The following is a 16,407-nucleotide window of genomic DNA, read 5'->3' as shown; positions in this document are numbered from 1 at the left end:
AGAAAAGGTTGGATTCTGGAGATGTTTTTTAGATGCAGGTAACATGAGCGAGTGAGCAATTGGATATAGGGAATAAAGGAAAGTTCTGTGCCAAATATAAACCCAAGACAGCAAGTGTGCCGTTTGGGAGTTTTGGCTGAACCAACCAAGGCAATTTCAATTTTGGGTATAAGTTGGTTACTAGAGGGAGGAAACATGAGAAGTTCAATTTTGGAGAGATTCACTTTCAGATAGAGGAAGGACATGATGTTACAGACCGCAGACAGACAATCCCTGGTGTTTTGTATTAAAGTGGGGGCAATTTCAGAACAAGAGGTGTATAATTGGGTGTCATCAGTATAGAGATGATACTGGAAAGCAAATCTGCTGACGGTTTGTCCAATAGGGGCAGTATAAAAGGAGAAGAGGAAAGGGCCTATAACTGAGCCCTGAATAACCCCCGATAGCAAGGGGAAGATTAGAGGAGTAAGAGCCAATAAAGTATACAGTGAAGGAGTGGTCAGAGATGTAGGAGGAGAACCAAGAGAGAACAGTGTCCTTGAGGCCAATAGAGAAGAGGATATTGAGGAGGAGCTGATGATCCACAGTGTCATATGCTGCAGAGATCCAGGAGAAACAACAGGGACCATTAGATTTCAATGTTAGTAAATCATTAGAGACTCTAATGAGGGCAGTTTCAGTAGAATGTAAAGAGCGAAAACTAGATTGTAAAGGGTCAAGAGTAGAATGATCTGAGAGATAGCAGATTAGACAAGACTGGACATAGAGTGAATTGTAAAGACAGAATACTCTCTGTCAGAGGTGATGCTGGCGAGAGGACAGCAGAGAGAGACAGCACCGCTTATCATCCAGCAAAAGCACTGGAACTACATCAGAATGGCAGCAATGGCACCTAGACGGTACATAGAGACTGGAGGGGCATCCTACATAGGGTAAAATGTACAAAGAAAAGCCCATTTAAAAAGGCATTATATGTGCACGAAAAAATAAATACCGTATATGTTCAAATGTCGAGAGAAGAACATGTGGTACTCATCACGTTGAACCTGATTTTTCAAAGACCTGGACCCGTTGAAGCGATTACACGCGAAACGGCCGTAGTCTCTCTCTCCTCTCACCACATGCCTCCCTAACTTGCATGTCTACTTCATCGTCTATGCCACTTATGGTGAAATAAAGGACTTTGAAAAATAAGTTAACGTGTTGAGTGCCGTATTTTCTTCTCTTGGCATTGAATACAATTGTGCTCAAATGTTTACATACCCTTGCAGATTTTTTTGCTTTCTTGGCCTTCTTTCAGAGAATATGGATGATAACACCGAAAAATTTTCTCCACTCACGGTTAGTGGTTGGGTGAAGCCATTTATTATCAAACTACTGTGTTTTCTCTTTTAATATCATAATGACAAGCCAAAATATGCAAATGACCCTGATCAAAAATGTACATACCCTGGTGATTTTGGCCTGATAACATGCACAGAAGTTGACACAAATGGGTTTGACTGGCTACTAAAGGTAACATCCTCACCTGTGACCTGTTTGCTTGTAATCAGTGTGTGCACATAAAGGCTGTGTGAGTTTCTGGGATCCAGACATACTCTTGCATCTTTCATCCAGCCACTGACGTTTCTAGATTGTGAGTCATGGGGAAAGCAAAAGAATTGTCAACGGATCTACTGGAAAATGTAGTTGAACTGTCTAAAACAAGATAGGGAAACAAAAAGATATCCAAGGAATTGATACCAGTCAGGAGCGTTCAAACTGCAATTAACAAATGGAAAATCAGGGGCTCTGTAAAAACAAAACCACGGTCAGGTAGACCAACAAAATTGTCATCCACAACTGCCAGGGAAATTGGGATGCAAAGAAAAACCCAAAAAGAACATCAGCTATAATACTGGACTCTTTGAAAACTAGAGGTGTGGCTTTTTCAAGATGCACAATAAGGAGGAACTTGAAGAAAAATGGACTGCATTGTCGAGTCGCCAGAAGAAAGTCATTACTGCCCAAACGCCACAAAGTATCTCGCCTACAATACAAAAACAGCACAGAGACAAGCCTCCATACTTCCGGAACAAGGTAATTTGAAGTGCTGAGACCAAAATTGAACTTTTTCACCACAAGGTCAAGTTGAACAAAGTGAAGGTTCTGGAGTGGCCATCTCAGTCTCCTGGCCTCAATCATTGAGCCACTCTGGGGAGATCTCAAGCACGCAGTTTATGCTAGACAGCCCAGGAATTTACATGAAGTGGAGGCTCTTTGCCAAGAAGAGTGGGCAACTTTACCATCTGAGAAAATAAAGAACCTCATCCACAACTACCACAAAAGACTTCAAGCTGCTATTGATGTTAGAGGGGCAATACATGGTATTAAGAAATGGGGTATGTAAAATATTGATCAGGGTCATTTGGATGCTTTGGGTTGTCATTATGATTTAAAAAGAGAAAACACAGTAGTTCAACAATAAATGGCTTCACCCAACCACTAAACATGAGTGGAGAAAAAGTTTTGGTATTATTATTCATATTCTCTGAAAGAAGGTCAAGAAAGCAAAAATTCTGCTGGGGTATGTAAACTTTTGAGCACAACTGTATATACATGAGCTATTCATGCTGAGCACCACATACCAGTTGATTACGCTGTAGCACTCCATAAACTAAAGGATCATTCATTTCCTCCAGGTGTGAAATAAATAACTCCACTCGTGCAGTTTGATTTTCCTCTGTTTGCGATCCAAATAAATATATGTATATGTGTATATTGGAAGACCACATTGTGATTTTGGGAAGAACCCTTTAATTTCTACATTTCTGGGAAGTGTAAAGAGGAATGGCACAGAATTCTAAATACAGATGCTTCAGAATTGTTATTTCATGAGAAATACAAGGATTTACAAGACAGAGGATCGGCTTCAAGATTATTAGCACGGCTTCAGCTAGTCTGCACAACAAACATGACAGCACCAATTACAAGTAGACACTAGTGTAGACACTGGGCCCAGAGAAAATGCCACCACGTTCCTGTCTCCATGCAGGCAGTTTCGTTGGCAGTTTGTTGCTGTAGTCAGTGCTGTGATTCCAGTGATGAGTCATGTATAATGTGCTAGCGTTACCGCACTACACAGATCACTAATGCAGCAACAAGGAACCTACGTTATGTAAATGTATGCACATCACTGCACATAAAGTGATGATAATCGGCCGGCAATAAATTACACTGGCGTGCCGGCCAAAGTAATGAGCTGTGGAGCTTGTACCAGATTTATTAAAGGGTGCATACCTCTTATTAAATTTGACCTACACTCAAGCAAACACCTCTGTAGAAAGACAAAAACTAACGTCATAGATTGTCCTTCACTGGTGTAACCACAGCCATAACTGTGAGCCTTGTATCTCCCATCCTTTTTAAGATAAATTTTTTTTATCAGTCAATGGAAAAATGTTTGTTTGAAGTGAACCGGTCGAGTACATACTCGATGTGTGGCTGGCTTATCACATACACAGCCGTTATACCCTCTATAGCCCTGGCTGCTTGGCGCAGAGGGAGGGCCAACTTAGGTAGACATATCTGGTGCTACATCTGTAAGTAACAGGAATAGGCCTGCATGTATATAAAAAACATTCACTAATATAATCTTTATATAGCGCTAACATATTCCGCAGCGCTTTACAGTTTGCACACATCATCATCACTGTCCCCGATGGGGCTCACAATCTAAATTCCACTATTAGTATGTCTTTAGAATGTGGGAGGAAACCAGAGTGCCCGGAAGAAACCCACGCAAACACGGGGAGAACATACAAACTCCTTGCAGATGCTGTCCTTGGTGGGATTTGAACCCAGCTAACCACTGAGCCACCGTGCCGCCCAAATATAAAGCAGATAACTAAAAACGATGAGGCGTTGGTTGTATGGAGGCTTGTATGCCCGTTTTCTGGAGGGAAAGAATGCTTTTGAAAAATATCTGTTTTTGCCCCAGCCCCAAAATATGTGACTTTATTCTACTTTATATCGCTTTACTTTCATAGATCTGGGTACAGTTTAGTAGCAGGGAAGGTGCTAAGTGAAATCTGAGATTTTTGTCCTTTACACTAGAAATTCCCATATATTAGCGGGTACCTGGCACCAATTTCAGTTTGTGGTAGATGATCAGCTTAAAGGGGTAATGATAATACATTTTATTTCTATAGCGCCGACATATTCCGCAGCACTTTACATTTCGGAGGGGATTTGTACAGACAATAGACATTACAGCATAACAATAATCACATAGATAATAACAGATACCAAGAGGAATGAGGGTCCTGCTCGCATGCTTACAGTCTGTGAGGAAAGAGGTAGACACGAAAGGTGGGTGGTAACAGTTGCCCTGATTGTATGGACCAGCCATAATGTTAAGTGTGTGACAGTACAGACACAGAGGGCTAATGGATGCATAAAGCATGTGGGAACATGATGCGGGGAACTTGGTTATGGTAAAACTTTTGGCAGTGCCGCACAGGGATAGATTAGGTTAATGTGTTGAGGCGATAGGCCAGTCTGAATAAATGCGTTTTCAGGGCACGCTTAAAATTGTGGGGATTGGGGACTAATCGTATTGACCTGGGAAGTGCATTCCAAAGAATTGGCGCAGAACAAAGTACAATTTAATCAATAGATCTTGGAATAAGAGTAAGTTAAGAGTAAGGCTACTTTCACACTAGCGTCGTGCACTGCACGTCGCTATGCGTCGTTTTGGAGAAAAAACGCATCCTGCAAAGTTGCCCGCAGGATGCGTTTTTTCTCCATAGACTAACATTAGCGACGCATTGCGACGTTTGGGCACACGTCGCATCCGTCGTGCGACGGATGCGTCGTGTTTTGGCGGCCGCGACGCCCAAAAAAACGTTACACGTAACTTTTTTTGTGCGTCGTCTCCGCCATTTTCGACCGCGCATGCGCGGCCGAAACTCCGCCCCCTCCTCCCCGGACATTACAATGGGGCAGCGGATGCAATGAAAAACTGCATCCGCTGCCCCCGTTGTGCGGCGTTTCCACACTATGCGTCAGTGCGCTGCAACGTCGCATAGCGACGTGCAGTGCACGACGCTAGTGTGAAAGTAGCCTAAGTTTCACAATTGGATGTATTAAAAAAATATCATGTGCTGAGATAAGCTTGCTATGTACTGTGTAATGTCTCACCGGGGGAGGAAGAATAAGTGAATATTTAGGTGAAATAGCAGTGGCTTGCAGTTGCTGCATTCTGTGTAAACACACTCCTCCACCAGCTGGTAAAAAGAAAAGCACCATATTTTTCGGACTATAAGACGCACTTTTTTCCTCCCAAAATGTGGAGGAAAATGGGGGATACGTCATAGTCCGGATTTACCGGCTCTGGCTGTGGTAGGGCAGCGTTTTCGGCACAGTAGCGAATCACAGGAGCAGGCGCTGGCTTCTGCAGCTAACTTCTGTGCCCTCTGCTAAAGAGAAGTGAATATTCACTGCATTTCACGCCCACGTGCGTGGAGGGCAAGGAATATTCAATTCTTTTTGGCATCCTGGTATGATTGGCCCCATCCCAGTCCTGTTATGATTGGTCCCATCCTTATCCTGGTATGATTGGCAGTGCGCAGTGTCAGCCGAAGCCTTCCTGCTGCTGCTGGCGGCCACATGTACCATTACTTAAAAGAAATGAATATTCTGAATATTCATTTCTCATATTAAGTATTGGCACACGTGACCGCCGGCAGCAGCAGGAAGGCTCCGGCTGACTCTGCACGCTACTGAAGAACAATGAATACTCACCGCTCTCTGCAATGAACAGTCCCTGCGCCATGCGCTGCTTACAAGCATAAAGCAGCTGCTGGCACCGGAGCAGGACGCAGGGAGTAGAGGAAGGTAAGTGTAATGGTTTGTTTTCTTTTAATCTTTTCTGATTGGGCCATGCATACCAGTAACGGGATGGGACCAATCACACCATGATATGGATGGGGCCATACATACCAGGACTGGGATGGGGCCAATCATACCAGGAGGAGATGGGGGCCCTGCATACCAGGATAGGGATGGGGCAATGCATACAAGAACAAGATGGGGGGCCCTGCATGCTAGAATAGGGATGTGGCCATGAATACCAGGATAGGAATGAGGGTCATCATTTCTGCCCGGATAGGGATGAGGGATCCATGCATAAAATGATATGGATGAGGGGTCCAAGCATACTAGAACAAGATAGGGGGCCCTGCATACCAGGATGGGGATGGGGCAATGCATACCAGGATAGGAATGAGGGTTATCATTCCTGCCTGGATAGGGATGAGGGATCCAAGCATACCAGGATAGGGATGAGGGATCCAAGCATACCAGGATAGGGATGAGGGGGCCATGTGTATCAGTATGGGGATGAGGGGACCCTATATACCAGGATAGGGGATATTAAGAACAGAATTGACCACATTTTTTGCTTCAATTTTTTCCCCTAATTTCCTCCTCTAAAACCTAGGTGCGTCTTATGGTCCGATGCGTCTTATAGACCAAAAACTACGGTATTTGCTGAACACGGGGACCTACTGAAAATGGATAAAACATAAAATATTAACTTGCCTGTTTTGTCACAGGAGCAGCTGTTTCTGTTACATCTCCAGATTTGAGCTCATCGTAAATCAAGTCAGTGAGGTAGTATCTGCATCTTCCACTGATCTCGTGTCACTAACTTGATTTCTGAACAGCTCAGAGTGCCAGAGACATGTCAGAAACATCTGCTCCTGTGATAAAACAGGCAGAGTAATGTTTTACCTTTTATCCATCAATAGGTCCCTGTATTCAACAAAAACTTTTCTTTTTACTAGATGGTGCAGGATTGTTTAGAATTGGTAATATGACAAATTCTGTAACAATTCAAGAATGGTTAAAAGGGGATATCCAGAACTTTGTAAAGAAAGAAAAAGAAAAGAAGTGCATAAGCACTAACAGGCAGGTAGTTGCAACTACCTGCTTGTTGTGCTTTGCGTTGTTCTTCACCGGAACAGAGCAGCCACAGACCGCTCCTGTTGGTGATTCACGTCAGCAACAGTGGTAGCTTTTTTTCAGCTATGCTCTGTGGACATGGCAGGACTGCTGATGCCATGCTGATTGACAGCTGGCTCCCAGCATGATGTCGGTCGGCAGTCACACCCCATCCATTCTAAATATGACATGAATCATTCGGTACTCCACAAGTTCTGATTCGTTAAAGAAGTCTGAAAGCAAGTTAAAAAAAATCTTTTAGCCATCAATTTATTTAAAAAAAAAAAAAGCAAACTCACCTTTCAGTGCCCCCGCGTATCCAAAGCTCCTAAGTATCCAGCATTGACCACTCTGGAAGCAGTGTCTGCCGCATTTAGAAGTCCTAGTACAGCCACAGCCTGTGATTGGCTGCAGTGGTCAGGTAATTAGAAAATTATATCACAGAAACATCCAAAGATGAGCTCTTCTAGTAACCTGACTGTTGCAGCAAATGACAGACTGCGGCTGTGCTGTGACTTCTGACAGGGGCAGATGCTGCTTCTGGAGCAAATTTAATGTCAGACAAAACGTTTAAGGCCGGGGTCACACTTCCATCTGCAATGTGAGAAACTCGCGCATCAATATCGGTCACTGCCGTCGGCACTTGGAACGGAGCGCGCTCAGCTGCACAGAAATACATGCAGCCGCACACTTCGGTCCCGAGTGCCGGATATTGATGTACGAGTTTCTCACATTGCAGTTGCAGGTGTGACCCCGGCCTAAGGCTCGCTCACACTGGTGTATAACTCAGACAAATGCAATCTGATAAAAAAAAAAAAAAAAAAAAAAAAAATCGCAGCATGCTTCCATTTCACTCAAAAACCAGTACAATGAAAAAGTAACATGAATGGTTGCCCAAAATAATATAATTTCCAAGAATTTTGCAGCAGACTACAGGCTGATTAATGTGGATGCAGGAATCTGATCCCCGCACGGTATTACTAGGCCAGGACTGTGCTGATAGACTAATAATGAGAGGAGACTGAGTAATGCCGCCTTGCTTCAGAGCGTGCAGCCATTTATGTATCTAATAAGTGGAATTATGAACAGTACGTGGATTATGTGACAATACGAAAAATGAAAGATTAACAGATTGTAAGTGGATGGGCAGGGCTGCGGCAATAATCCCTGAGCACTTATGTAATGATGGGTTATGCTGCTACTACAATCATAATGGCAGTGAGTTTCTATCATTGTAGTCATCGTATTCTTATGGCTTTAACTGTTTGCACTCGGTAATTAGAAATGAAAATAAAGTGACAGAACTAGAAGAATATAAAACACCACAGGCCGAGCAGGGAATATAGGAAAGGCAGCATATGGTGCTAGCTATGTCACAGACCTGTAACCTAGCATTGTAAGGGTGTATATTCTGTCTCCTGAGGTCAGAGACGTTCCACATTCAGACATTCCTGGCAGGATTAGGAAATCTGCCATCATTCTTAAAAATAAAAGAAACAAAACAGGGCGCATACACTGTGTTAAACCTTTAAAACACAATTGTAATGGTGAGGCAAGGAGAGACTCACCTGATAGGGTTGTGAAACTTTGGTCACAACACCTACAAACGCATGAAACAGCTGCTGCACAGGGTCCAAAGATTTGTAAGTGAAGATGGCTTAAAAAACACATTGGCACCCAGCAGGCTCACTATTCCATCTCACAAGCAGAACAATGTCTTATCTCCTGGCATCTATAAATGTCATCACTCTAAATGTAGTTGCTGTCACAATATTGCACATCAGACTATCACTTTCTCACATCCCATCACTCAACAAATACCACCTCACTTGTCTGTCCTCACACGTCATCTATATCATTACATGCACTTGTCCCAAAATCTATGTTGGACGTACCACCCAGGCACTTCTTTGTCTGCTAAATTCCCACCGACATAATATTAAAATTGGCTTTCAGAAGCATGGTCTGTCACGTCACTTTGACCTTATACATGGTCGTGACATCAAGAAACTGACTATTTACCCCATTGAACAGATACCAGACAATACACCAAACACTTAATAGGAAAGAGGTGTACTGGATTTACAAATTAAAATCTCTGGAACCCTTTGGATTAAATATTGTTTCTGATGTCTTTTATTAAAAGTCCATTTTGCTTTTTGGAGTTTTTTGTCCCTGCCTCCCATGCATACTGAACCCTCCATTGGGATGTTTAGCCTGACCACCTTGTTTTATCCTTCCATTCCACACATTGGTTTCACACAGAAAGCTCTCTCTTTTAACTGTAGTATTCTCTTCAAGCTTCTGACATTTCCTTGAAGCTCGTGTTAGCGCCATCTAGTGTCTCTTTATAATACCTCAACCCCCCTTTTTTTTTTTACATTGTTACCATGTTTTTATGATTTAATATATTTAATATTAAAACACTACTGCACTTTATTCCATAATTTTTTTCTTTTTTACAATCAGCATTTTTTTTTTTTTTAATATAAGTGCCATTATTCATTTTTATTTATTTTTTTTATCCGTTATTCAGGGTACATCGCTTTGGATTTACTCTTTATTCTGGAAGAGAATAGATTGATCTTAACACTGATCTGAAAAATCATACCCCATTCCTCACTAGTCACCACAATCATGTGGATTAAAACACCATACACTCTCAACTTTGGAACTGTGTTCTAGACTCCTTGAGGATGGCTTTATCTACTTTTTTTTATTGGACCCCGTGATCCCCCATGTCTATTTCAAAAGAAATATATATATATTTTCTTTTTTATTGTTCTTCAGTATGTATTCTTATTATATGCGGTTTTAATATATTCTATTAAAATACAATTATTTTAATGTGTTTTATACCATTGCCTTGCTGATGTGGCAGTTACTTGTCCTGCCTTTTTTTTTCCCCACTTTGGATTGTATATAAACTCCTGCATTACATGCTTGTATCATGCCCTGTTGAAGTGAGTTGGCACAGCTCAGGAAACGCGTAGGCACCAATATAGTTCCTTGAATTATACCTACAGCAGCGCAGTGTATCATCGGACCTTAAAGCCATCTTCACTATAATTCTTAAGACACTTAATCGTTCCCAGTAATACCTATGAGGGTTGAGGGGTCATCTCAACAACATTGTCCTCTAGGGGGAGGAGACATACAGCCATAAAGGAGAAGTGAGGGGAAACTGCTGTGTGATCGTCCTGACACGTCCAACAAGACCCCACTACCAGGATTACTGAAGGAGAGTAAAGGCCATGGGCTACCTGATATCACAAAGATTTACTATCTGTTCATCATAGACTTTTCTATGTTACTATTGATATAAGCCCCGACCAGAATTCAATCCTCCTTTATGTGTTTTTACAGATTTTCATCTTCCAATATTTATCTTTCATTTGCCTTTTATTGACAATCTGAGAAATGTCCAGTATATCCTCCGGATACACCACAGATGTCCGATGGATGCCAGACCCACCTCTGAGACCTGCACCTAGACCAATAATGGAGCTTGTAATAAATCCCATCTCATGGACGCTGGAAAACGAGGTGGTGGGAAAGGCTTGTCTGTCTGTGTCTATGACTCCCACAGAAGTGAACGGAGATGGGCACACATGCATGGTCTCCATAGATAGGGACCCTCATCTAATCTCTAGAGAGGAGGTCCCTAGACTCCTGCAGTAAGAATACTCTAGTAATGAGTTGGTGGGTGATGACGGAGGGTCGGCACGATATAATCCCATAGCATCGGTCCTTACTTGTATCCCATGAAGCGTGGAGCGTATCTCTGGATCTGGGTTTTGAACTCTGAAGGACTCACTACGTCATTGACTGAGCTGGTCCATATCGCCTGCAGCAGACGTGCAAACTCTACAAAGTGGAAACAGAAGATGTTGAGCATTCATGTTATACATATGTGTGTGTGAGCACCAGCGGTCCTGTAGCTATGCCCTGCATGGAGCGGGTCAGTGTTTCGCCTATTGCTAGGCGTGTGCCTGTGACTCAATTGATGCATTGTCCTAATGACAGTTTTTTAGATTCAGCTCTTAGCAGCTCGGTGTCCCGGTGTCTATTTCTGGTGAGGACTCCTATTAAAAACAGAAGCGGCATGGCTTGTTGATTTCAGCAGCTAGAAATGTCCATAAAGCTGTGTACAAGTTTTACACAATGCATGCAAACACATATGTCATTACTACGTCACTACCTCTGCAAATATTCATTCCTGCTAAACAAAAATAACATGTCTGCTGCATGAATCCGTGAATCTACTGCAGAGGACAACAGGTAACAACCGACTGGTATTACATCATGGGAATGGCAGCTATGTCTGGGAAACATTTGTTTTGATGAAGAAGACAATAGTACTGAAAACTGCAGTTTAACGTGACGTACCAATCATACAGTACTCAAAATATTTTCCAAGAAATGTTTCATTCAAACACCAGAGACCACTACTAGGGCACAGTCAGGTGGCCATGTAAATCGCACTAAGATCAGATTGCAATGCACGGACTGGCCGGCGGGTCTCTCACCCCGCGTGTGACAAATACTTATATTTCTATGCAGCCGTCACTCTCGGGTTTGGAGGACTGTGGCCAGTCCGGGCATTGTGGTCCAATCTCAGTACGATTTATATGGCCATCTGATTGGGTTGCGTCACTGGTTCTGATTTCTGTGAATGGAGCTTTATTGATACCCGATCAGGACCAGTGAGCACGCTGGTATCCAGTTGCTGGATCCGTTTTTTTTTTCTCACAAAACGACGGATTGTGACTGTTGGCAAAAAACTGATGTGTGAAAGAGGCCTTACATAGTCATCCTTATGGCAGGTCACTGATCCATCACTGACCTGACCCGTTTTACATACTGCATAGAATATTGTAAGGTTAGAAAACAAAATTTACATCCAGCAAAATGGTGCCAGCACTTGAGCCGTAGCATCTGTTACTGATGCAAGTTTCTCGCATCACACACAGTGTGATCCCGGCCTAACTGAAAACTACAAATACAGATTACCCAACAACCACAAGACAGATTTCATCTCCAAGTATCTTTAATCAGTATAACGGCGCCAACCTGGCACTGTCTGTGGGTTACTGAGCACAATCCTGCTGACAGGGGCACTTTAAAGAAGACTTTGTCAAAAGTGTCCAGGTTTCATCCTGATTTTATTCCCACTGCCCCTCTGAATATTCCTTTTTCCTTTTACATCCACCATGCAGTTCTGGACATATGGACCTTTTTATTCAGTGCTAACTTTTACTGCCTTTTAAAGGAGGGAAAAAAAATGCAACATAAAGACGTGCCTCAGAGAACCATGACCAAAGCCCCCTTAGAAGTAAAGATAAAGACCATATGAGTCAACAGTGTGATGCAGCAGCAAAAAAGGCAAATGCAATTCTAGGATGTATTAACAGAAGCATACAGTCTAGATCACGTGAAGTCATTATTTCCCTCTACTCCTCTTTGGTCAGACCTCATCTGGAATATTGTGTCCAGTTTTGGGCACCACATTTTAAAAAAGACATCAACAAACTGGAGCAAGTTCAGAAAAGAGCGACCAGAATGGTGACCGGTCTGCAAACCCTGTCTTATGAGGAAAGGTTGCAGGATTTGGGAATGTTTAGTTTGCAAAAGAGAAGACTGAGAGGAGACTTAATAGCTGTCTACAAATATCTAAAGGGCTGTCACATTGTAGAAGGATCAACTTTATTCTCATTTGCACAAGGAAAGACTAGAAGCAATGGGATGAAACTGAATGGGAAGAGACACAGATTAGATATTAGAAAAAACTTTTTGACAGTTAGAGTGATCAATGAGTGGAACAGGCTGCCACGAGAAGTGGTGAGTTCTCCTTCAATGGAAGTCTTCAAACAGAGGCTGGACAGACATCTGACTGGGATGATTTAGCGAATCCTGCTTTGAGCAGGGGGTTGGACCAGATGGCCCAGGAGGTCCCTTCCAACTCTACGATTCTATGATTCTATGAAAACTTAGCATTAAATAAAAACATATCCTTAAATCTTTAAAAAGTATCTAAAAAAATTAAGCAAACAATAAGGCTATGTGCACACAGTGCGGATCCTTCCGTGGATTTTTACGCGCTGAGTTTAATAAATCCGCAGGTCAAATGACATGCATTTTTCCTGCGGATTTCCAGGGCTGTGGAGTCGGTAAGCCAAACCTGCGACTCTGACTCCGACTCCTCAATTTCCCTTACACCGACTCCGACTCCAACTCCGACTCCACGACTCCGACTCCCACACATATTGCTTATATTTAAGTGAAAAATTTATTGCAGTACAATGTGAACATCAGACATTTAATCATTTTTATGATCCAATAATCAAGATATTTAGATAGAACAGAATATATATTGGTGTACTACCCGGTTTTCATTCTTTTTGGTACAGATACGATATGGATAGACAGATATGGATAAATGGATAGATAGAGCAGATTTCTAATCTGCTTTTGCTATTGAAAACATTATCTATGAGCTCAAAAACCTTTCAGGTGATGCGGTTTTTTAAAAAGATGATCTGCTTTTGCAACTGAAAAACGTATCCTCAAAAAACGCAGGAAAAACGCTGTGTGTGAATGTAGCCTTAGATCAGGAATATAACAGCCATTTATAGGACATTTCATAACTTTCCCAAACTCCTATGAAAAAATATTCAGCACATCCTGCATTGAATTACTGTACCCAATTTATTATATATTTTAGAAGTCGGAGTCGGTCCATTTTATACCGACTCCAACTCAGACTCCACCAAAATGAGCACCGACTCCGACTCCACGACTCCGACTCCAAAGCCCTGCGGATTTCTTCCTGTTTTTTCGCGGTTTTCCACCTGCGAATTTGTAGAATGGAGCAGGTGGAAAACTGCAGAAAAACCGCACAAAAGAAGTCACATGCTGCTTTTTTTCTTCCGCACAAAAACCGCATGGAAAAAACCGCAGCATGTGCACAGCGTTTTTTTTTTACATAGGCGTTAATGGTACTGTACATCACCTGCAGTTCTGCTGCAGATCCGCAGCGGCAAATCCGCTGCGGATCCTCACCGTATTCACAGGGCCTAAAGAGTAAATACATTACTGAGGGGAGCAGCAGGAATAACATTGATCCTCATTATCTGCATTTGGTCAGTAAAAATCTGGTCTATAAGACTGAAAGAAGAGCAGCACATAAGCTTTCCGCACAGGACAGACAGCGGTGCTGAGTCTGTTATCACCCACCTTCCATTATGGCCGTCCTGCAGGTCTTGGAGTTCAGGTCCCGTTTATAGGAGTTGTGCAGACAATAGTCCCGCAGATCTTTAGTGTTACTCAGACATTGCAGAATGGAGTTCATGAAGCACTGTAAGTGAGAAGACACGTCAGACTCCCAGACACAAAGACCAGCAAAACCAAAACACAAAGGCGCTGTTGATAAATTACTGAAATGCACATTTTTCAAATCTAGATAAAGCTCCCTGGACCCCAGCAGGAGAGTGCACTCCAGGGGCTCTGGTACTGTTAGGGCCCCGTCACACATAGCGACGCACCAGCGATCCCGACAACGATATGAACTTGTCAGGATCGCTGGTGTGTCGCTACATGATCGCTGGTGAGCTGCCAAACAGACAGCTGCACCAGCGACACGCAGATAACAAGCGACGCACGTCGCTTAGTTACCCACTGTGTACCTTAATTACCAGCGCGCTGGTGCAGGGAGCTGGTAACCAAGGTACACATCGGGATTCTAAGCGCCGCGCGGCACTTAGAAACCCAATGTGTACCTTGGTTACCAGCTCCCTGCACCAGCGTGCTGGTAACTAAGGTACACATCGGGTTTCTAAGCGGCGCTTAGAAACCCGATGTGTACCTTAGTTACCAGCGCCAGATCGCTGATTGCTGGTCTCCCGCCTGACACACGCAGCGATGCGTGCTGGCCAGCAGACCAGCGATCAAAAAAAATGTCCTGGCCATTCCAGGACGATCAGCGATACCAGGCAGGGGGGCCGGTTGCTGGTGTCACACACAGCGATCTCGCTGGTGAGATCGCTGTTGCGTCACAAAACTTGTGACTCAGCAGCTGTCTCGCTAGCGAGATCGCTGTGTGTGACGGGGGCTTTAACCCTGTGTGCCCCTGAGTGCTGAACATGTGGAGCAAAGATCTGGGTAAGCAAAGTATGGAGAAAGCGGGCCAGAGTCTCATACTAAAGAAGAGTGCTGCAGAGTGTGGAGTCAACTGTTAATTCTCCTGTTGCTGTACTCACGATTATTACAGTAGTTCTCCAGAACTTATAGATCGCTGATTGTACCTTATGATCAATGTTTGTACTCCCACAATCAATCTCTAGTAACCCCCTAAATCATCACTATGAAGGGGTCCATTTTATCAAGACGCTGGTCCGGATTGGTGCCTGTACATAGTTAAGGGGGTTTTACACTAAGCGATATCGCTAGCAATATCGCTAAAACGTCACTGGTTTTGTGACGTTATAGTGATATTGCTAGCGATATCGCTATGTGTGATACTTACCAGCGACCGGCTCCCCCGCTGTCCATCGCTGATCGCGCGAGAATGTCCGGCTCCATTTCTCGTCGGGCGCTTCCTGCTGAGACTTCCTGCTGTGACGACGAGCGACGCTGGACGCGGGCGGGAGGACGCAGGATCGCTGTGTGTGAATGGTAAGTATCGTGCGCTGCGTCGCTGCTGCATCGCTGTGAGATCTTTCTGTATGAAAGCTCACTAGCGATCATTTAGCGATGCACCAGCGATCCTGACCGGGTCGGATCGCTGGTTGGATCGTTGGTGCATCGCTAAATGTAAAAGGGCCTTTAGTCCTAAGCATGTGAAGATGACAGAATGGATGGAACTGTTTTATCTGTGTACACATTAAAGGGAACAGGCCCTGGCAGGAACACTGCCGCAGCTTCATTGTGTAAATTGATAAAGGGTCTCCAGAAGTTGAACCCCCACTGATCAAGCAATTATGGCTACGATTATTTTTCACAATTAATAGCTTCTTCAGCATTTCAACAAATTTTGTACAGCATTTACACAAAGCGATCCCTCTTATTTCTGTGGGGTTGTGTTCTCACTGGTGCAAGCTTGCTTCGACTTTCTATCGGTTTATGAAAGTCAGAGTATCTTAAGGCCATGTGCACACGATGCAGATTTGCAGCGTTTCCGCAGCGGATTTTACCGCGCAGAAACGTTGCATATCCGCATTGTGATGTACAGTACCTTTAAAATGAATGAAAAAAAAAAAAACGCTGTGCAGACGCTGTGGATTTTTCCGCGCGGTTTTCCTGCGGTACAAAATCCGCAGCATGTTGCTTCTTTTGTACGGTTTTCTATCTCCCCTGTTACCAAATCCGCAGGGGGAAGACCGCAATGGAAAACCGCACAAAAACCGCATGAAAACCGCGTGAAAA

At 43.4% G+C, this 16,407-nt stretch overlaps 1 protein-coding gene across 2 annotated transcripts in view; it reads right to left on the bottom strand.

The window, feature by feature from the left end:
- Window positions 1–16,407, bottom strand: part of USP2 (ubiquitin specific peptidase 2) — a 121,987-nt gene that overhangs the window by 23,775 nt on the left and 81,805 nt on the right. For both annotated transcript variants that reach the window (XM_073566436.1, XM_073566438.1), the window contains 2 exons: window positions 14,221–14,341; window positions 10,740–10,851 (listed from right to left, as the gene is read on the bottom strand). In XM_073566436.1, coding sequence (XP_073422537.1) covers window positions 10,740–10,851; window positions 14,221–14,341 — 233 coding nt within the window. The remainder of the gene's footprint in view (window positions 1–10,739; window positions 10,852–14,220; window positions 14,342–16,407) is intronic.

The sequence above is a fragment of the Dendrobates tinctorius genome, unplaced genomic scaffold, assembly GCF_039654945.1.
Source record: "Dendrobates tinctorius isolate UK_male_01 unplaced genomic scaffold, ASM3965494v1 ptg000018l, whole genome shotgun sequence".
In the NCBI taxonomy this organism is placed as follows: Eukaryota; Metazoa; Chordata; class Amphibia; order Anura; family Dendrobatidae; genus Dendrobates; species Dendrobates tinctorius.
The sequence above is the reverse complement of the archived record's forward strand: the minus strand, read 5'-3'. Positions and strand labels throughout refer to the sequence as shown.